Source organism: Neodiprion virginianus, chromosome 2 (assembly GCF_021901495.1).
Source record: "Neodiprion virginianus isolate iyNeoVirg1 chromosome 2, iyNeoVirg1.1, whole genome shotgun sequence".
Classification (NCBI taxonomy): Eukaryota; Metazoa; Arthropoda; class Insecta; order Hymenoptera; family Diprionidae; genus Neodiprion; species Neodiprion virginianus.
The window spans coordinates 34,765,745-34,788,626 of NC_060878.1; the positions used below are offsets into that span (position 1 = coordinate 34,765,745).

The window sequence follows — 22,882 nt, forward strand, 5'->3', positions numbered from 1 at the left end:
TGTTCACTCCAGTTCGCTCTGTTCGCCACTCGCGTGTTTCCGCGACAAGTGCAGGCTGCCGGAGTGCGGAACAGTCGGATTTGACAGGCGGAGGTTTTGGCGCATGCGCGGTGCCCGCTTGCGTGTTGTTTTGCTTCATTTGTTGTCCTGCTTTTTTTACTTTTTCATCGTCCAATTCTCATCGGCACTGTCGCCGTGTCCGAAAGAACGACGACGAACAATCTTGGACAATGGCTGAGGCGCGGTGCAGTAACAGCGTCAGCCGGAGTCCGCAGCGATTAACAGACGAGAATAAAGGATCGAGTAGCCGTATCGCGTCATAGTGTATAGAGTATAATTACGGAACTGCATCGCAGGTCGATGTTCATTTTAAATAGTAAACCTTAACCCGAACCGTAGACGACGACAATACAGCTTTTGACATGGCATCGGTGCGCGTGGCTGTCAGGGTTCGGCCTTTTAACAAGAGGTGATTTTCACAGCTGATTCATTTAATATATGTTGTCGAAAATTTAACCATACTACGGTACAACTTGCTATAGGTCCACATCTACACAGTGCTCTATTTATCAAGCTTCACACTTTCGATGCATTTTTATATTATTATATTTATAGAGGTGATGGTTTTGAATAATATCCAAATTAATCCGACTTTCGTTTGTTTTGCTATTCCAGAGAATTGGCTATGAATGCCAAGTTGATTATCCAAATGGATGGAAAGCGAACGAGGATATTTAATACCAAGGTAAACAAATACAAATACATATGTACTCGTATTCGTCAGTTAAAAATCGTTTCGACATTGCGGTAGCGAATGTAGTATACATATATCTATGCCGAACCACATGATCTAAACAATCGACGTTGGTTATGAGTACAAGTCATTTATGCGCTGTTGCGTCGCATGTACGACAATTATAGTTTTTCTACTCCGACTTGATCCTATTTTTATGTTTTTATTTTCATTCGTTTCAACTATTCCCTTCACATTTACACGCCGCAGGCTATGCCTCACATATACATACATATATCGTGCGCGAAAATGAATTGCATAATCATTGCGCGACGACCGATAAAGATTATTTTAATATACAAATTAATACTTATGCACGCGCACGGAAAATGGACCAAGTCGGTCTATCGGCTGTATAATTATTACACAGGTCAACACGAATTTTGACTTTGATAAGAGGGTATGAAATTGCGATAGATTTATCGATAATTGGATGAAAAATATATATATGCCCTGAAAAAGTTTGCTTTTCTATCCAGGAGAACGGTTGAAGTGTATTTTAGAAAATCCATAGTTAAAATTTTTATTTATTGATAACTCGAAACAAACATATTTATATGTAATTTGTATCAACTTTTACTATCATATCAAATTACAAAATAGTGGAAAAAAGTGTGAAAGGGAACCCTATTACTTTTTCTTCCATGTTCATAAGTACTGTTTTCACTGAACACCAAATGTAGTCACACATCATATTTTCGTTGTATTGGTCCTGATAACGTTGTTCGAAGTTCATAATATCTTGATGAAAACGTTCTCCTTGTACTTCTGAGCACGCCTCCATGTTGTTGTCAAATTTATCTAAATGAGCATGCAGCATATGTACTTTTAGAGACATTCTGCAACCCATGGTTATAAAGTTTTTTTTAACATACTTTCAACTAGATCTTGGTAATTTTCATGTTCGTTATTCCCTAAAAATCCAGAGGCTACTGCTTTAAAACTATTCCAACCTTTTTTTTTTTTTGGCGGTATTTTTAAATGTACCAGAACTGTTTAATATGTCTACGATAACTTAAAAGAATGTATTATTATCAAAACTACTACAAAAGCAAACTTTATATGGAATATGGGTATTTTTCCTTTATTTTGGAGCATAATGAAAAGAAAAATCATAAAATAAATTTTAGGAAACGGACAAAAAATTTTTATGTAGAGTTGTGTTATCGATGGACTAAGTCTAACTTGCAATGGATTTTCTCTATATAATAACCGTATAGTTTGTTGTGTACTGTATAGCTATACTACAGTTACACAACACAATCTTGAAAACAAAAAACGATAGAAAAATGACGATCTTGCATACCATCGGAAAGATCAGCTCCGTTTAAAGAGAAAGTCGTTATAATAAAGGTAAAATGATTGAGTTCATGTAAATGCACAACACACAGCCACCCGGGGAGAGCAGCGAATACCGCGCTGCATTAACGCAGCAGCTGGTGTGTTGCATGTGCAATTTTTTACAATGACTTCATAAATTATCCACGATACGGACGAAAATTCAGATCCTAGTATTAAAGACGTAACATTTCGTGGTGATAAGACGATTGTCATTTGATAATGCTTGCGAAGTTTGCTATTTTAATTCATTCGCGGCTATCCAGTCGAACTTCGTGTCCTATGATTATACTCTTGACGCAAATCACTTTGACCCGTGCGGTAAAATCTGTTAGCGCGTTTATTCGGGCGATGAAAGTGACGATAATAATGACATGGAAGTTAAAGATCCCGCGAATTAGTCACTCTGATATCGCGTATTCCTGCAATAATGCAACGGACTACGATAAACCGTAACGAATGTCATTCAAATGAAAAATCTAGGTGAGCATTCTGTCAGAAATCACCGAATGTGTCTCCTTTCGAAACAGCAAATTTTTCATATGCTTGCACATTTTCACCACCTTTCAGAATTTGTGTATATATATATATAAACTTTGGGGAATTAAGCCAATTTTATTTTATTAATTTTTTGTCAGTTCTCTTTAGATATGACAAGCTACATTCTGTGTTGTTCTTTTTTTTCATCCTAATCCAGCATCGAATTTAAATTTACTTGAGAATTGATTCATCTCCATTCTTTCGTAATACTTAGTTATCGTGTTGCTTTTCTAGTATTGACGATTTCTCGTCTAATCACGTGTACAGAGAGTGAGTTATTATATTATTACAAATTCTCTCCGTTTTGTATTCCTGATCGGATGCTACAACAAAGTGTCGTTAATTATATAAATTCGACAAAGCGATCGGAATATTTGCATATATAATTAATTTAATACCTAATGAATCTAATCGCGATAAGAAACAAGTACGAGATTAATAATGTACCACGCCAATCCATGTACGATCGCGTGTCATATATTAAATACGAAAATCGCTATGTTGCCAAGTTAAGATTTAAAAATAAATAATGACAATAATAATAATAACAACAATAATAAATATAATAATAATAACAATAATATCATTCGTCGCGCACATGAATTGATCACCTGACTCATTTCAAATACGAAAACTCATGTATCGAATTCAACTGATGCAAAATTAAAAATACTTTGTTCTATTTACATGGTTTCGAAGCTATAGCACTTGTACTTTCGTTAATTAAGTTTAGTACATAAATCCGTTTTGGTTTTGAGTTTAGCAATTTTTTTTAGTGCCATTTTCTTTTACGAAACGTTCTGTGATATGCTTTGTTGTTAGTATTATCCATTGATGTTATTAATAATTATTCAGCGGCTTATATGGTGAATAATTTCTCTAGCCTCCAGGCACTGGCAGAGACATAGATGGAGAAAAATACAAGGACTTTACATTTGATCATTCCTACTGGTCGTATGACAGCGAGGATGAAAACTACGCTTCACAGGAAGAGGTATGAGGCATCTGTGATAAAAAAAAAACTATGACGTTGTAGCTTGCCTGTTTATTTTAAAAAGTTGATAAAACGATATTGCTATAATGCCAGACATGTCAGTTACTTGTTCAGTAATGTGTGACTGAAGACTGGTGAATTGATTAACGAAGGAGAAGTGAACCTGCCAAATTGATTACCAAACATAACTTAATCATGTATATTTCATGCAAATAATTTCAGGTTTTCTATGATCTGGGTACCGACGTGATAGAAAGTGCCTTCTCAGGCTACAATGCCTGTGTTTTCGCCTATGGTCAAACGGGATCTGGAAAAACATTTACAATGATGGGTACTCCGGTAAATGCGCCAATTCATATTTTATATTCACATAAATCTAATTCCACTGGAAATTGTATGCAACCTAAATTCATCCTCCCTGGTTGGATCGAATCCATCAATTTTTGGCAATCGCGATATTATTTCTTTGTAAGAAATTTATCTTGGGTGCACAGTTCTTGAAGTGTTGTTGAAGTAATTAAAATCCCAATGAGCGATCCAAAAATTGACTATATATTTTTGGGTTTGAAAGTTTTCATTTTTTCGTGGAGGCTTAAAATATTAGAAAGAGAAGAAAACAGAAAAATACGTATATTTTTTCCTCAGCAGAAATTCTGATAACTTGGTTTTTCAATTATTTTGCACAGGAATCTCAAGGCCTTATACCTCGGATCTGTAAGACTTTGTTCGCACGAATGGCGGCGGGGAAAGAAAGTGGTGCTTCGTACAGAACAGAGGTATCTTTTTTGGAAATTCATAATGAGAGAGTAAGAGACTTGTTGAGGCCCGAACAATCTCAGTCGCATTCTTTAAGGGTGCGAGAACACCCAAAACGCGGGCCTTACGTACAAGACCTGTCCAATCATCTGGTGTACGACTACTCTGATATTCAGGTAATCAATCAAACTTTATTGTTTCTTAGAAAGCGAACGATTTTTCACTAAAATATTGCTGATTGATTTACTAAAATATCATTGTAATTCCCCCAATTATGCAATAGCAAATATATTGCACGCAGTAAATTTGTGAAGAATAAAATTTATATTTACATGATTTATGATTTATATTTTTCAGGAGTGTATGGTCAGAGGAAATACACACAGAACCACAGCAAGCACAAATATGAACGATGTCAGTAGTCGGAGTCACGCAATATTTACTATAACATTTGTTCAGGCTGGTTTCTCCGGCAATATGCCATCAGAAACAGTTTCAAAAGTGCATCTGGTAGACTTGGCTGGAAGGTAATATATTTTCCTACACGTTCACAGCATTGATATGTATCTCTACACATAACCCGTTGCGCACAAAAAAATTGTAGGTGATCTAAATGTGTTACTAATATTATACTTGCTTACAATCGACAATTATTGTAAAAAAGTTTTCCTCTTGTACAAATAACAGCACAAAACAAGCGTAAAACTTATCCATTACATTTCCTTATAACATATTTAAAAAACCAACTCAAAATGTTGTCTATTCAAATGATTAGCGAGAGGGCGGATGCTACGGGAGCAACGGGTCAGCGTCTGAAAGAAGGTGCTCACATAAACAAATCCTTGGTAACACTGGGCTCAGTGATATCGGCCTTAGCCGAAGTCAGTTCGAGCTCGTGTTCGAGTGACTCTAATTCTAAGCGCAACATCTTCATTCCGTATCGAGACAGTGTGTTAACTTGGTTACTGAAGGACTCTTTGGGCGGTAATTCTAAGACAATCATGATCGCTGCTGTCAGTCCAGCGGATTGCAACTACGGCGAGACGCTTAGTACTCTTCGATATGCAAACCGAGCAAAGAATATCATCAACAAACCTACAATTAATGAAGATGCCAATGTCAAACTGATCAGGGAACTCAGGGAGGAAATACAGAAGCTCAAATCTCTTATTGACAAAGATGCGGTGAGAATTATTAATTCTTACTCAATTAATGCATTAATTTTTGTATTCTTTAATGAGAAATATGAAAAGGAATACTCTAAAGTCAAGCCAAAACAAACTAACATTTCTTAAATATTATTTCAAACCTGTTTATACAAAACTCTTTGCATATTAGCATATAGTATCCTCTTTCCATGTAAACCATTCACAGGATTTTATGCAGAAACATAAAAGCAATAATTAAATTCGCACATGATAATTCAGAATATCCTAAACTCGTCATTTTTTAACGAATCCTCTTAATAATTGAATGTTTTTGTCAGCAGAGCGTGGAAAGACCGCCGCAAGTGTTACTTGCGCAAATTCATGAAAAACAAGAACAAGAAAAGGTGCTAACTGAAGAATGGGCTGAAAAATGGCGAGAAACTCAATTGATCCTGCAGGAACAGCGAGCTTTGGGTCTTCGCAAAAGTGGAGTTGGCGTTGTTCTTGATTCTGAAATGCCACATCTCGTTGGGATAGACGATGATTTACTGAGCACTGGAGTCACTCTCTATCACTTAAAAGAAGGAAAAACCTTGATCGGCACCGAGGATGCCACGACGCCTCAGGTAGTGTGAATTGAATTGCTTCCGATCAGAGTGGGAAAAAAGGCAAATAAAAAAGTCTACATTTTGTTTACAGCAACTGGAATACATAAGTATTTTTGGAAAAAAAAGTTATATGAATGTGTTGATGAAAATGATTGAAAGAATAAGGTACTTTTGAGTTGCAAAAAGGCTTAGAGAACCCTGATCTGGCTGATTTTATGTGGAATAAAATGTTTCCCTACTTATTAAAATATAGCCCCATCTAGTTTGGTCTAGTATTATCATATCCCATAAAGTTTTTGACATGGCTTGACCAAAATATTGTTGTATGGTTGATAGGATATAGTCTTATCAGGCATTGACGTTGAACCTGAACACTGTGTGGTGGAATTGAATGAGGGAATTGCGACACTTCATCCGCTCTCAGCCCATTGTTGGATAAATACAGCACAGGTTGACAAAGCAACGAGGTTATCGCAGGGGTGCATAATACTTCTCGGACGAAATAACATGTTCCGTTATAACGATCCAGCAGAGGCTGCAAAGCTTAGAAAAGAAGGTGGAATTGGAAATGGCAATTTACAATCGGTAGTCAATCTTTCCAGACTGTCTCTTCTCAGTTGGAGCGTTTCTGACCTCCACACTTCGTCTTCGAATGACAATCTCCTTAATTCGAGCGAGGACCTTAGGGCTATAGAAGAACTGGAGCATCAGAAGGCTCTTCTTCTCAAAGAAAAGGAAGACTTCAAGGTAGAAACTTAATTTTTAACTTAGTTTTTACATTAAAAGATTTGCGTATTAGGTTCATTTCTTCAAAGTTGACGATCGAAGGGTTGCGTATTCCATTTTTTGGCATTTTTTTGGTCTCACGTTTGTTTGACTCCATAACATCTTGTTTCTTCATTAGCGAGAGCAAGAAGAAAGAGAAGAGAGATGGGCAGCTCGAAGAGAAGCTTTAGAAGGAGCACAACGAGAGCTGGAGAGAGAATGGGGTGCGCAGTGGAGAGAATGGGCTGAAGCTCTTGCGCAGCTTGAAGCACGACAGCAAGATTTAAGGTCTAGGCGGAATGCGCTGGAACAGGAACGACGAGATGAAATGACTCAAGTAAGTGATCCTAACACAGATATAATATCTGCAAAAAATCAGTTCTATTTTATATTCATCGCTGTTTGTTTTCTTATTTGTTTGTCTGGAAATATTATTATTTATTCACATGTTTGTCCATTGGATATGTGACTGTCGTTAATGCCTTGTTTTGTATGAATTGAACTTAGTATATTTAAACCGGAAAGTGGTGCAGTAAATTAATTTTTTCTTACAAAGCAAGATGCTGTAGTACAGAAGTTTTAATCATTGACTAAAAAAGTTCAACGGTCTAACTTGAAATCATGTAATGTGAACGAAAATGCAAATTAACGCGCACAAATGGTAGGTAATGGGCAGGTTTATTTTTATATTTATATTTCACAAGGTTAAAAAAGTTTAAACAATCTTAGGGCTTATAATGATAATGTAGAATCGACCTGAAAAACCGGCGTGTAATTAAATGCATTTCAGATTATTATTCAATTCAGGCATTTATTTAAAACAGCACTGTTGGACAGTTAGCTGTATGCTCGTGCCTCTTTGTACATAAAATTTTGGAAGATAAGTAAAAAAAAAAAGAAACGTAAAGTATTAGCAGTTACGTTGCTGGAGAGGAGAACGGTGATGTAGCAATTCCAGGATTGTTATTCTATACAAAAGTTTTAACTGTGTAAAAATTTTTCGATATGTAGTTACTATATTTATATGTATAAAAGTAATAGAATAGTATACATGTATAGGATATCTATATGGGTTTGTTATGCAAGAAAACTGTTGTTGTTTTACTATTGTTTAATAAATCTTTCTCAAAAATTGGCATTCCATCTTCTGTAAACTATGTAACACAAAAAAAAAAGATACAAAACAAAAATTTGCAATACCTTTCTGCTAACTGAATTAATATTCATGAATTGTTTGCTATAACGTTCTTATTAACAAACCCACTTGGTTATTAAAGTCTTTTTCATTTATCCAATATCTTTGTGAGTCAACATTTAACTGTTTCGATTGATTATAAATTACACCATAATTAACAAGCCTGGTTTTTGGGAAAGTTTTTAACACTTCGACTAAAATGCAGGTAATGTATACTTTATCTCTACAGCGTTACTTTGTCTGAATTGAGGGAGGCGTAACGAAAATTGCAAAGGCTCGAACTATGAGTTTATCAAACCAAGATACGTTAATGAAATAAAAGGTAGAAAATTTAGAAAAAATTGTTTTTGCTGTAAGTTCGATTCGTTGCGGCTCCCACTGCAATTAAAAAATTGAAATCTGCAGTAATTATCGTAATCAAATCTGTAAGAGTTGAATGTCTTATTCTATTTAGTAATTCGAACTTTGGAAATTTGATGTTTGTGTGTATGCGTATTAATTGCGTGAATAATGAATCGTTAATTCACTTTCGTTGAATTATTTTATTAATTTTCACACAATATCAGACTAAAAATATTGCACGACGATCTTCATACTTTATGCATTAAATATTTTTGTGTTCAATTGTACTCGTGGTATGCTTTAAAACTGTAGGTAAATGGAATACAAATTCTTTTATAAACGACAAATATTCTAGAGTTAAAAAAATCTCAAATTCCAGTTCCAGACTGCAAACACTTATTTTGTAACAAATTAATAATTACATGGTAAAATCTCATCTACAGATGGGTCAAGTCATTTTTCCAAAATGTAATAGCTAAAGGTTGAGCATATCTGGCTTAATGATGATTGGGGAAACCTGACAAACTCGGAATCCACGTGTTAGCTGAAGATATGAAATTTGGATTTGCCTGCCCTCAAAGAACGCATGCCTTAATTACATAATTTGGTTATAAAGTACAGTGCGACAAGCATTTAGTTCTATTATATAAGCGATAAAAATGATATGATTTTCATTTTTTACATTTCAAACTCTGCATTCATAATATTTTATTTCAATTAATTTTTTGTTAACGGAGTGATGTGTATGTGTGTGGCTAGGTAGAAAGTGTTTGTAGGGAAGTCAGCTCTCTGCGAACGATTCTTCAGTCTAAACAGCGCCAATTCGACGAGTTCATGCACACGCAAAATCGCGTATCAAACGATAGACAGCAAAAAAAGGTAAGCGTAAATTTTTTTTAATTTATAATATCTATTTTTTCTTGTATTGCTTCTTTTTGAATGTATTATGATAGAGAATTTCACTCATTAGTTTATCTGTAACTTTATTCATTGTTACGTATAATTGCATTTCGATAATTTTAAAGATTTTTCGGACTGCAAAATTGTGCCCCATACTTGTGAAAATGAACCCGAAACGTAAATGTTTTTCCCTTGGATTTTATTCGTCAATAATTATGCTTATGTATAAGTTCGCAATTCGAACATCTGCATAACTAATTAAAGTCATTAAACTACCGGAATAATTCTATTGAACATCGTAAGCCGGCTGCAGCCGCATAATGACGGTTACTGATCCATCCTTTCCCTTGTTCCTTACAAGCCGGAAAGTGGCTTCTGGGGACATACCCTATCAGGTATGGTGGGTGTAGGCAGTAATTATTATTAATTATTATTAATTAACCGTGGCAAGAGTACTTTCCCGTTTTCAAAACCTTTTCTATGATAGTTGTGAATATGATTTTTTCAATATTCATACGGTCTAGTCTTTGCATTTTAATATATTTTGATAACAAAAAATTGACCTTCACACTTTAGGATATGGCGTAAAGTACACTTTTTTCATTCTTTTAACTCAACAGTGCAAGTATCTACCCACAGACTCTACGGGTAAGCAATTCGCCATCTGTGATCGATTATTTTATAGCTATTGATTAGAATTTTGAGTGTTGATAGCTACTTCGAAATTACCCAGCCTTAGATATTCACAAAAATAACACATGCAAAATGCACATCAACGATAGAACTGGTTTATTGAGTACTGAATTCACGATTAACGAGAAACCTTATTGGTATTGTCTGGTTTCGAATACGGAATTTGATTCAGTTCCTGTCCCTTTCAATATGACTCCTCAGTATTAAAGTAAACGAGTGATCCATCATTAGCGTCTGTAATGTATTGTATAATAATTTGCAGACAGGTGATGGGGTCAGCAGTGATATTAGTACGCCTGAATCTTGGTCTAGTCTTAATGATGCCGATTCTGCCCATGCTGTGCGAGAGCTAGTCAATAATCACGTAAGTCCAAGAATTCATCATTACCAAGCGCTTTGGGCTGACGATGTGCTAGCTTATGAACTTCCCGTCTTCAAACAAGTTTCGAGCTGAAATAATAATGATAATAAAAACAACGATAATAACAACAATGATAGTAATAATGTAATCATCTCATTCGAACTTTGAAAGGCCAATGTCAAATTCGTGATCAGCAACTCAGAAAACCTTCAAGTAATAATTTACATCAAAATCCAAATGTTTTTAGTTTTTTTCGGCATATTGAATGCGCCTAATTTAAATTTTGAAATCTAGCTTTATATTCGTGATCGGCGACCCCAACAAACCTTGTGGTATCTGTTTTCATTTTAATCTATTCATTCATTCTCAAGATATCATTTTTATTTTATTTTTTATAATTTGGTTATTTAAATAGTTCGAAAAGTACTAAACCGATTAAAGCTAAAACTAACCCGTTCCAAGTTTGGAAACTCGCGTCGATTGAGATCATAAACATTCAAATTCGGCAAATAGTTTCCGAAATATCGTCGGATAACAAAATTGATGGCATGTACAGTGTACACGCACATACGCACGCACGAAAATAATGACACTTGATGCTATAGACCTTGAAACGCTGAGATCCAGTGAAAGCTCAACTTTTTATTTTCGGTGTGATTACAATAACTACCTATTTTCTCTGATACAACGACACAGGAAGTTAAAAATCTTTCAAGTACCATGATTTTTTCAACCACTATTCTGTTATCATTTGGTAACTCAGAAATGATTGTTTTATGTATTGAAATAATCACAAAAATTATTCAAATATACTTTCAGAATGCTTAAACTACAAATAATGATATTTTGTTGTCAACCGTCATTATAAAAATGAATGACGCCCAATTGTAACGAGACTGTAAGAAACAAGTATACTTTACTTTTGCAGAGAAAAGAATTAACCGCCTTAGAAAACGAGCTACAAGACAAAGTGAAGTCTCTGAACGAGCACAGAAGAAAGGTCGATTCAATTGACGTTGAGTTGTTTGATGTGGCAGACGAGCATCAAAAGATTTTGAACCTGGATGTAAGTGTGACCTATCCGGTATGCTAGAACCTACAATATGCTCGTAATGTTCATCATGATCGATTTTAGCTGGAACGTGGTGAAGTCAGCGAGAAGAAACTGTTACTGGCAAAACGGACTCAAGAGCAATTACAAGAAATTATGAATAGGAAACAGAGTCTTTCGTTGGATTTGAAACGGGTCGGTCCATCTTCTTCTTGCAATGATTCGTTGAACGGTGAGGACGTGACGTCCCAGTCCGATTTGAAGTCCTTGCAAGACGAGTGCAACCGGAAATTGAAGATAGCGTCAGCGGTAAACCTGCTGTACAATTACGACCCGCCGCTTTCCGTAGAAACGACGGACACGTTTCACACAGCGGCAGCAGACTCTCCAGAGTTTCTGAAAGGCTTTAGGGAGGATGAAGAACAAAACGAAGAAGCTGAGAATAAGACAAAATCCGAGTATGTTACTGCCAAAGAAGACTGTGGTCCAGGTACAAGCACTGGGCCTGACCCAAGCCCAGATATTGAACACAGTGAAAAAGTTGTGCAAGAAGATGTGAAGAAATCAATGAAAGAAGACGAACACTTACTCGATGAAAAAGTTCAGGATACTTTTGAGTGCAACGATAAGAAAGATAACAATTTACTGAGTGAAAGCGCCTCGACTGAGAGTCTCACAAACCATGAATCTCCGCAGCATCAAACGCTGAGGAGACTGCAGCAGAGGATTGCTCGTCAAAAAATGATTATTATGAGATTGTTGGAAATTAATGCTCCGTGCAAAGAGGATCTTAATCGTCAGATCGGCGTTTTACAGGAATTACAGAAGCAGCAAATCGAGCTGGAAGCTTTGTTGATTGAAAAGAAGCCGTCAAATCACGACGCAGGTAGAACTGAAAAAAGAATCCCTGCTATCGATCAGGATCCTTATATGCGAGTCGTCGATTCGCAGGATAACTTTGGTCAGAATTCGAACCTCACAGACAAAAATTCTTTCTCAAATTTTAACGACTTCCAATCACAGCAAAGTTCTGTTTCGGAAATATCCCAGCAGCCAACACTCATGCGAAATTCTCCAAGCCAGACTTACACCTCTGTATATCTCACGGTAAATAAATTGAAGAATGCAATATCCATATAACTTTGTATGCTGGATCATGTTCAGATTTAACGGCGAATCCCACAAAACAGGAGAAGACTGATATTATTTTGATTATTCTATTAGTGTAAAAGCTCTCGCTATTATTTAGAACATAAAACGTTTAGCATTGGTTGGATTCAAATTCAATTCAGTTTTCAACTAATCTTAAATTGTTATCCATTATTCTGCCTTCAATTCTGATAAAAACGAAACATGTTCCAGCAGAGTCGAGACCGTTCGGATCACTTAAGCAGTCCTTACTCGTTGACGATAACGAGGTCATTACCATCGCTGATTGCCAGTGAAAGCGAAAATGAGAACGTGATTAACATGATCGTGAGCGTTCCGTCATACATTGTACGTGGTGCTGGTGCTTCCAGTCATTACGAATACGAGGTACGGGTTGCAGCTAGGGACGACAGCTGGACATTGTTGAGACGATACAGGCGGTTCAGAGAGCTCAACATTATGATGCGCCAAAAATATGGTGCTAAAGTAAGGGATTTCGCTTTGAAAATCCTGTGTCATATTGTTACATTCTCATAATTTTTCTAGATTGGAACGATACCGTTCCCCCCACGTCAATTTTTCAAGAAATCTGAAGCAATTGCTCGTCAACGGCGAAAACAACTCGAGGTCTATCTTCGCCGCTTGATACAGGCTTGTGCCGAATTGCCTCTTTGCCAGCCTCTCTACAAATACAATACAGATCTGAGTCAGATAGACAAGCAGTCTCTCCTAGAATTTAGCGTGTTTTTCCGACGAGGAACCTTCGAGAGCAGCAAATATGGTACCAGCTAGTAAGTTCTGCTTTAATTGTGAATTATTAATTTTCGACAGCTTAGATTTGACAGCCTATACATATATATCTTAATGTCTTGCATCGGAGAATTCAACGGTGATGAACGTGAATTGCATAGTGAAATTTTTAAGCTCTAGTTCGACAATTTTGTTTTTGTTATTTGTTAATATTATATAACTAATCAATGGCGCCACTGTGGATTTTAACATAACGCATTTGGTGAAACCTCTTTGATTTATTAATAATATTGAAATAGATTGAATAGAATTGATGTTTAGTTTATGCCTCACCTCTACATAAAATGAATAAATCTATCTAAACGAGTTGACAATAAAAGGTACGTGTCCAGCAAAGTTATAATTATTCGAAATGGGCCAGTTTCAAATGCCAAAAAATGTCAATACTTAAATTTATAAATACGAGCCAGTCCCAATTTATAACTGTTTTTTGCACCACGCGAATTCAGGTGCACCAAAATTTCATTCCCCAGGGAGAGTAATTCTGTCTTAATCATGACCATGTCTGCACTTTGTCTTGCGAGAATAGTCTTTTGAAATTTGTTAACCAAAGCTCTGCATAATTGATTTTTATTCGTGCTAAAATAATCTTTGCAAATGTTTAATTGATTTCAATACGACCTCAATTTATTCGTCATCTTGTACTTATAACTTTTCGGGTTGTGCGTGTGGTTGTTTCATGTACCTGAATTTATGATATCATTATCACTGCAAACTTATCGTTAATCGTTTGTCTTCAGTGGAGTTAAATTAAAAATAATGCCTACACGATAGGCGGGCAAATTCTTTTTTCTCGCCTGTTTTCAGTTTCTAAACGCGTGCAAAAGTATGAGAACCAAAATTACCAGTCATTTTGGTCTGGAAAAATCCGTTATAATGTGGTAATGATTTTTTGATGCTTCGTTTCTCCTTTTACCTTTCAATTAGATAATTTTGTTGTACTTCGTGACTGGAACTCATATCCTATGTCTATGAGTTGACGAATATCCCCAACAGCTCTGACCAGATTTATCATTATAATAATGATTGTGATTAATTATGAAATAATGAAAACGGCTCTATAATTGAAGCGCTAAATAATAATAATAATAATAATAATAATAATAATAACAACAACAACAACAACAACAGTATCGTAGCTTACTGAGGAGTGCCTCTGTGGGATTGGGTGTTAAATTTTTTGAATAATTTATAAAGAGTGATATTACGTTGCATATTACCAATGTCCCACTGGAGACGTTTCATTTTACATATCGAACATAGAATTTCAATCAAAAGTGCATAATTCAGCTGTTGCGCATCAACATTACACTTGTAATAATCAGCGCCGACGTAGATAGAAATAAAAGTTATTGTGATTTCTTAATAATACACCGAATGACGGGAATATAGCTTGGGATAGAAAGCATTCTACTCGACAATTAATTCCACAAAAATGGTCATCGTATAATAATATGAATTGTTTTCAGTATTATATATGTATATATATTATTTTATTACAAATGTTGACTTATAATAATAAAATATGCTACACTTAATCTTAAATAACGATCTACTATACATTTAAAGTAAACTATCGGTGTAAAATGCAAGGAAGACAATATATACCAATGCGGATATGTAATATATATATATATATATATATATTAGGTATATACTGTGACAGAAGAAAAACATAATAAAAAGAAGTTATGCTTTGTAAAAGTAAGATACATCGGATACCAAATTGATCCTCGTTTTATTTATTTCTTAACTCATTATTGAAATTTTGTATTATACATCTTACATGTAATTATTCAGGCATGCAGTAAATATTTTTTATTTTATTTCAATATATTTAAGCAAATCATTTCCAATTTTTTACGAATCCAATTATTTTGAGACAACAATATGATAGAGTAATAATTAGTCAAAATCGAAATGAGTTTTAAATATTTAATTTCAATTCAAGAGGATGTCTCCTCGTCAATGAACCGATGCAGTATTTGAGCCGGAAGTGTAGAAACTGGCAAAAAGAAGCCGAATCGGGAGAATAATTTATGGTCTAGATGACGAGGATGACTTTACTATCTCCGTCGCACGTGGAGCGGGACTCTGAAGGCAATGGATGATTGATGAACCGATACAGTGTTCATAGTGATTTATAATTGAACACAAGGAAGCGGTACTGACTTCAAAGAGGCCGAATTAAATGATTTTCGATATCAAGAGTTCGGTAGGAGTGATTAATTAATGAATTTCAATCTGACCGCCAATAGGCTTTTTCTGAGAATTCTCTGCAACGTTGAAACTTTTGTTACTTCGAGGTTCATGGTCCCGTATCCTAAATAAAAATGCGTCCTGGGATAGCGCGTAAGTGAGTATGTGAATTGTATATGCCTGGAAAAAGTTGCGATAGAGGCTATTGGTAATAAGTCATGTAGAAATAGAAATTTATTTACCACTTGGTGTCTTCCGTTTAATCTATACATAGTATAATATTAATAATGAGCTTTAAGCTGCAGGTGGGGCTTGTGTATGCTGTAGACATCCTTCAACGTTCTCTGGCCAATCACACACATTCTCGTTAGGGTTGAAGACCAGATTTACTGGACATGGCATGTGGTGCTTTCGTTCACCTTCGCACATGTAGTACCTTGTGCAATCATTTTTGTCAGAGTGGTATGAGATGTGGTTGTCCTCTGAGTCGCAAACCACTTCATTTGCTGTAACAAGCGGTTACACATGATGCTCAGTTACGTAAATCGGTAACGAACCATTCTTACGCATATTATAACTTTCATAGATTGTATCGTATAATTTTTATTGGAAATGGTCGTACGAACTGATGAGACTATCCCTTCTAGTTTCATGGACCTTATAAAAGATGTTTACTCTGAATGGCATCAATAACATCACTTCCAGTGTACTTTTATAATCAATCACTAATTTGGCACGGGAAATATTAGCAAGAATGAATTGGGAGAATGGGAAACTCACGATCCTTGGTTGTGTATTTTCCACTCTTCGAAAAACTTTCGTACGGACCGTCATATTCCAGTTTAACAGAGTAATCCAAAAGTTCTTTTTTCATCGCTTTGATCAGCGGGTATTTGCCAGTTCCACATGTTCCTTTGAAGTCATCCATATCGACAGACCATATCATGATTCCACCGAAGCCTTCTTCTTTTAGCCAACTCATCTGGAATGATTTTCGTTTGGAAAATGTGATTAAAAATTGAAATTAAAGACTTGTGTGAAAGTGGAAACCCAGAAAATGTATCGCGTCATTTATACAAGGACACGAAAGTACTTTAATATTTTCAATTATCCCACAAGATACATTGTGATGAACACAGCGTCGCCTGCAGGCGATGAGATAATTTTTCATGACTTTGAATTCACCTTGTTCATCAAACTCCGCTCGTCGTCAAATCCAACCCATTGATCGTCTCTGTACGCGAAAGGAACCTGCTGTTCGCTATCCCAAACTAAAGTAGTATTGTCTTCATTGAGGAATGAGCACACCTAAAAAGGAACGTACGATAATTATGGGACTGCCGTTAAAGGTATGAAAAAATTTGGGTGTTTCAAAGCTTACCTCGTAATACGACAAAAATCCAGACTCGTTCGTGAATTTTCCAGCGGTTCCACCTTCTGAAGCTGGTGCGCCGATGTCAAATTTCTCGTTGTCAACCAATTTGAAGGATCGACCGTAGGTCGGCATTCCTATCATCAATTTTTCTTTCGGCGCACCTTGCTTCACCCATTCACGAGCACTGTAGTCCTGTAAACACGTAATTACAACGTTAATATTGAATTATACAGATATTAAAAAGAAAAAAAGAGATGAGATTTAAAATTTGTAATTGACCAGTGTGAATGAAGTCAACCCTGTTCGCGCGACAAACCGTACGATGCAAATTATTTTGTAATCATTGACTGCAATAATTAGTTGGACAATGACAACAAGATCCAATGCTTTCTTTGATACTGAGAGATAATTTCCTCATCACTTAATAATAATTAATAGTGAAATTAAAGTTGTTTAATGACGGTTGAAATCACAGTATCTTACCACAGTCAATTTCTTTTGATAACTGGTTGCGCTTTCCAGCGGATACAGCGGGCTGTTGTGACCAACTTGTCTTTCCCACTGACCATGGAAGTCGTATGTCATCACGTTTATGAAGTCCAAGTACTTCGATATCTCTGGTACATCGTACCTGAAAACGAACGAATCGTGAACAACAGTTGCTAAAAGCAGTGCAAAAAGAGAAGCTTTTACTTGAGAGCACATTTCTTAAAAAATCTAGTAATTACCCGGCAGCAATAGCTTCGAAACTAGCAGGCACCGCTGCAGACAGTAATAATTTCGGTTGTCCCGAACTCGTGGCTTCTCCTTCGAATGCAACCCTCAATTCCTTCAGAAGATTCACGTACGCAGAACGGTCATCGGCGCCACTAAAACGTGCAAATTACACTCATTGGCTTGTCCTTGACAAAAACTACACGTAGAGGTATGCGCGAATAGAACATCCCTTCAGTTTTCTCAGAGTGCATGCTTTCTTTGAGTTGAATATTTATTGATAAAGCGTAGATGGATCTCAGAATTTTTCGTAAAATATATCTTACATGTCAAGTATTTTTATGACCAGTAGCAGTACACGTTATGTGTAGTACTTCGTACTCACCGTGGATATTCCCAGTCAACGTCCAGACCATCGAATTTATATTCCCTGAGGAAATCTATCGCTTCGTAGACGAATTGGTTCATCCTGAACATATTGCTTGTCAGTTCTTTGAACGGGGTTGAACCGAACGCCCATCCACCGATTGCAAGAAGTATCTGGAACGAGATTATTCACGTGAGTTATGGCACTCTTTACTTTCATGCTCATCTAATAAATTCATTTCCATGTCCAAGAAAATTAACATTATACCTTTATGTCGGGATTTTTTTCTCTCAGAGCTATCAAACGTTCGTACATATCAGCGTCCTTGTCGCTGCCCTCGGTCAACAAATGATCCTTCAAGGTAGCAAACGCGTAGATGACGTGAGAACAGAGAGTAGGATCGATATCTTCAGGCAGGAACTTTCCAGATCCTGGTCTTTTGTACGACCAGTTAGTGAGATAGCAGATCGTGAAGGGTTCTCTTTCTGGAATAAAACGAAAGTTTATAGTTTTTGCGCAATTCTCAAATGTCACTGTTCATTGCCCAATACCGACGATTCGAGTTTCCAGTCGATTAACGCACTTACCACGTTTTGCCACACTGTTCGCTGATTGCACTATGGGCTTGTTAACCTTTTTTACTTTGGACAGTAGTTCCGATGCTGAAATTTTATACGGTTCCGGCTTTTCAACAACTTCTTCGGTTATGGTTGCGGCCACTAAACTCCAATTCACATCCTTCGCGTTATTCTCTCGTGGCATTCCTCTGAGTTCCTCTCTGCACGGTAAGCACAGGTGTGAATTAATTAAACAAATTAACTTTAATGCTAATTTTTTTTTTTTTTTTTTTATACAAAATTTTGAAGATATTGTATACCTTATAGCACTTATCAGAGGGTATTTGACGTTCCCGCCACAAACGGTTCCGTTGAAATCGTCCATATCTACCGTCCAAACCATAGCACCGCCATATCCCTTATCTTTAAGCCAGTGCATTTTGTTTCTGATCGAACGTTCGTCGTCGAAACCCACCCATTGATCGCCGTCAACCAAATAGGGGACTTTCATCTCATCATCCCACACGTAAGCAGCGCCATTCAACAACATTTCACATATCTGAAAATATACGGAATTCGTTAGTAAACGGCGCTCAATTCTGCGGTGTTTCGCAATAATTTACGGCAGTTGTTAGAGTTTCAACAAACCTCGTAGTAAGCAATGAAACCAGACTCTTTGGTGTACTCTCCAGCCTTTCCTCCTCCGCTTGCCGGAGCATGAACTTTCCAGTTCGCAGGATTCGACAGTGTGAAGGACCTACCGTACGTAGGCATACCGATTATTAATTTTTCCTTCGGAGCTCCAAGGCGAACCCATATAGCAGCAGCATTGTCGACACTGAGTTGCTTTTGCCATTCCGAATCCAACGACGAAGCGTAAAGAGGTGCGTTGTGACCGGTCTCCTTTTCCCACTTTCCGTGAAAGTCGTACGCCATCAAGTTTATAAAATCGAGGTAACTAGAAACCGACGGTTGTTCATTATTTTATACGGTTCTCTCTCGGGTGAAACGGCCAGAGCATTTATAGAACCGCGTGGTTGGGCATATACCATATTGGATTCATCTATTCCTCTGCTACAAGTTATCTCACTCGGTATATGTGAAATATAAAATCTTTATGGCAAGCATAAAATGGAGTTACATTTAAACAATCGTTCGACGATATTTTTTACCAACCTGGCAACCGCTGGAACGTCGTAACCACCTTTAATGTTGTCAGGTCCAACCGGCACCGCAGCCGTCAATAATAAGCGCGGTTTCTTTCGTTCCTGTGCTTCTGCCTCGAAAGCCTCGCGTAGTTCTGTAAAGACATTGAAATTTTCATCGTCCTGTAGAGTTCGATAAAACGTGTGATATACTAATCAGGATTTTTGGGAATTGTTATGTTACGTCAACGCTGGCTTACCTTTCAATAGCAGAACGAAATTCTTTTTATCATCTCCGCCCATAGGATACTCCCAATCCATATCCAAACCGTCGAAATTCCGATTACGCAAATATGGTATAACACTGTAAATGAATGTTTGACGCGCGTATCGTGACGATGACATGTCTTTAAACTTTTGGGTGCCGAAAGACCAACCGCCTGAAAGCAAATGGTAAAGTTGTTGAAAATAATTTTAAATCAAAATTGAAGTACAGTATATTTTAATCGAATCACAGACAGAGTTGCACAAGTGCGCAAGTAACCACTTGTTCCTGAATGCAAATCATTCGAGTTTCGTACCTATGGCCAAAAGTATTTTCAAAGATGGGTTAGCCTTTTTCAGAGTCATTATTCTCTCGTACAGTCCAAGTTTCCCATCCTTGGTTTCATCGTTCGACTCGAAGCTTGTTAATTTATTTTTCTTCAGCCATCCGAATGCAAATATAATATGCGTACAAAGATCTGGTTGTATATCCTCGGGCATAAACTTTCCAATCTTTGTACGATACTGGGACCAATTTGTGTAATAGCAAACAATCTGAAAAAATCGTGACTGAATTATATTTCCGGTATTCTGTTTGACATACGTAACTAGAAGAAAAAAGTTACGCGTTATTTAAGACCATTGAAGAATGCATCACTTTTTAGAAAGCCCGAGAACGGAGTCACGTGGTCTTTTTTTTGTCCATGATGAAAGTTCGATGTACCTACTGATGTTCAGGAAGGGATTGAATTGAATAGTGAATGAAATTTTCGATCTGGCCATTCTCCTTTGATATGGGTTGCCGGTTGCCCTTGACCCAAACCACTCTTTTAATAACTGACTTGACTAACAAAAGTACTTCAGGAACTACCTCGATACTTCTTAAAACCTCAAGAAACGTACCAGACGCTTATGCATAAGTGGGATTCCGGATTATCAGCTTTTCTCCGATACTGAAATGAAACCAGGATCCGAACTACCGATCCAGTGACCGACTTGCCTAGACTGCTACCACGTTGAGTCATAGTAACAGACTGCAAAGTATTCAACAGTTTTTATTTTCAACGATTCTATTTCCTACCAAAATATACCTGCTTCCAATCTGTAAGGCACGCACAGCCGGTGGATCGACGTTTCGGAACCTTTAAAATTTTTCAAACCGGTTTTTCAATTTTGCTAACACACAGAACCCTGCGCCTCTGTATTTCAGACACTTTCAGTTGTGTTTGGTCAACGACTTCTCAGAAGTTGGCAAAAATTTGCATCTTTCAACCTGCAGAAACAGCAGACTTCTCCAGAAATTTTCTATTCAATGTCTAATACCTCGTAAAAATTGACGGGCAATTATTTACCTATACACGGACCGATATTTCTCAGTTCTGTGCTAGCTTGCGTCAAAACTGTAGCAGAAACGTCGAGGCTGCAAAAAATGTAGCCGCTTGTCTGCCCTGAGGCCCTTTTTGGGCGGAACAAACGAGAGTGGTCAGACTGGGGGTTCCGGGAACCGCGTTATATTTACGTAGGCAGTCAACCTTAGTCTGCGAATTGTCCGAACCGAAACGGTCCCACCTTATCAGAAGCAATCTCGCAAAATATCAAGGACTCCATTCCTACCTTGTGTTCATTTTTGCTAGGCGTCTGAAGTTCGTTTGTTGATCCTTTAGTGTTTATGCGACCACGATTTATTTTGAATCTATTAATGCTCGCTGACACTTCCTGATCCGTCGAAATTGCTGGACTCGCGGTCGTCGGTCGACGCAATCTTTTCCTTGCGGCTGCAAATAAAAGTCAGAGAAATATATAAAATTCCGGATAATGGAATTATCGCACATCCGTCAGAATCAGTGTTTGCATTGTCGTAATGCGGACAGATATAAATTAATCGGAAACAAACTCGCGTGCGATCTGCACGCAGTAAGTGCGTGAAGAAATTTTATGAGCAATCTTCGCCTATAATTCAAGGACAATACGCTAATTACTGCGGATAATAAAATTCGAGTAAAATTAACATTGCCTGCTAGCAAATGAGGATAGATAGGTTGATTTACGCGAGTGTATCTACTTAATCGAAATACAACTCGTACCACAAAACATCGTTCGGCATAATGTTTTAATCGAGGAAAAGACATAAAACTGAAAACACGTCATTCTGTTTCCGCTTCATATTCTGACTAATTTGAAAAATTTAAAGGTTACGCTTAATTACTCAACGACTAATTTCGTACCTTCAGGATTGTCGCTTGAGCTCAACAGCAGGATAGCTATACACAGTGTTGCTACGCCCAGTGTTGCCTAAAATGTGGTGAAAAAATGTGATTAAAACATCGTAATTCTCCGGACATGTAACAATTGTCAGCCAAGAATATCGCGTGAGCAACAGCTTTCTCATTGTCCGGCAGTTTCTCATCTTGGAATGTAAATAGTTGAACGAAAGAATGAACCTGTTTCCATGAACGTCTCAAATCAATACTGTCGGATTAATTAGCTGTATTATTATAGCGGTTGTATGGTTTTATCTGAAACAGCAAAATAATGTCTAGCCGTCACGGAAATTTAGGATTTGTAATTAATTTTTTTCCATCAGAAGAACCCAATGCCACGCCGACCGTACCAGGGACATATAAGATTATGTCAAACGAGTTATCTCAGTTACTAAATATCTCGAAGCATGAGATCAGCCTCCGTATAATCGAGTACGTCCTTTATATGTAACACATACGAATACGTGTGCTCCTTTATGTATATCGAATCGTCGTACGTATGTATACAATTGCAGGAGCAGTGAAAGGATTTTAATTCTATACAGTACCTACCGACA

At 36.9% G+C, this 22,882-nt stretch overlaps 2 protein-coding genes and 1 long non-coding RNA gene across 5 annotated transcripts in view; 2 read left to right on the forward strand and 1 right to left on the reverse strand.

The window, feature by feature from the left end:
• LOC124298836 (kinesin-like protein Klp98A) lies at positions 1-15,444 on the forward strand. 3 transcript variants are annotated; one of them, XM_046751361.1, is made up of 16 exons: positions 1-469; positions 676-745; positions 3,555-3,665; positions 3,888-4,004; positions 4,352-4,597; positions 4,779-4,948; positions 5,197-5,605; positions 5,911-6,195; positions 6,514-6,924; positions 7,082-7,279; positions 9,239-9,358; positions 10,335-10,436; positions 11,362-11,499; positions 11,569-12,591; positions 12,847-13,119; positions 13,180-15,444. In XM_046751361.1, exons 1-16 carry the CDS (start codon positions 423-425, stop codon positions 13,423-13,425), a joined length of 3,966 nt encoding a protein of 1,321 aa, XP_046607317.1. In that variant the 5' UTR covers positions 1-422; the 3' UTR covers positions 13,426-15,444. The 3 variants fall into 3 exon arrangements, with proteins under 3 accessions (XP_046607317.1, XP_046607318.1, XP_046607319.1); XM_046751362.1 differs by having other exon boundaries at positions 12,850-13,119; XM_046751363.1 differs by lacking the exon at positions 9,239-9,358.
• LOC124298837 (probable chitinase 10) overlaps positions 14,244-22,882 on the reverse strand; it is a 14,314-nt gene continuing 5,675 nt past the window's right edge. The window contains exons 2-17 of the mRNA XM_046751364.1: positions 22,290-22,356; positions 21,679-21,839; positions 20,382-20,619; positions 20,061-20,240; positions 19,832-19,955; positions 19,304-19,613; positions 18,976-19,214; positions 18,686-18,876; positions 18,366-18,583; positions 18,117-18,271; positions 17,746-17,886; positions 17,501-17,648; positions 17,024-17,209; positions 16,828-16,950; positions 16,423-16,624; positions 14,244-16,148 (exon numbers count right to left, since the gene is read on the reverse strand). Coding sequence (XP_046607320.1) covers positions 15,937-16,148; positions 16,423-16,624; positions 16,828-16,950; positions 17,024-17,209; positions 17,501-17,648; positions 17,746-17,886; positions 18,117-18,271; positions 18,366-18,583; positions 18,686-18,876; positions 18,976-19,214; positions 19,304-19,613; positions 19,832-19,955; positions 20,061-20,240; positions 20,382-20,619; positions 21,679-21,839; positions 22,290-22,356 — 2,895 coding nt within the window. The 3' untranslated portion in view covers positions 14,244-15,936. The remainder of the gene's footprint in view (positions 16,149-16,422; positions 16,625-16,827; positions 16,951-17,023; positions 17,210-17,500; positions 17,649-17,745; positions 17,887-18,116; positions 18,272-18,365; positions 18,584-18,685; positions 18,877-18,975; positions 19,215-19,303; positions 19,614-19,831; positions 19,956-20,060; positions 20,241-20,381; positions 20,620-21,678; positions 21,840-22,289; positions 22,357-22,882) is intronic.
• Positions 16,061-16,952, forward strand: LOC124298844 (uncharacterized). Its single transcript, XR_006906897.1, has 2 exons — positions 16,061-16,190; positions 16,762-16,952. It is a non-coding gene; the product is annotated as an uncharacterized LOC124298844 (long non-coding RNA).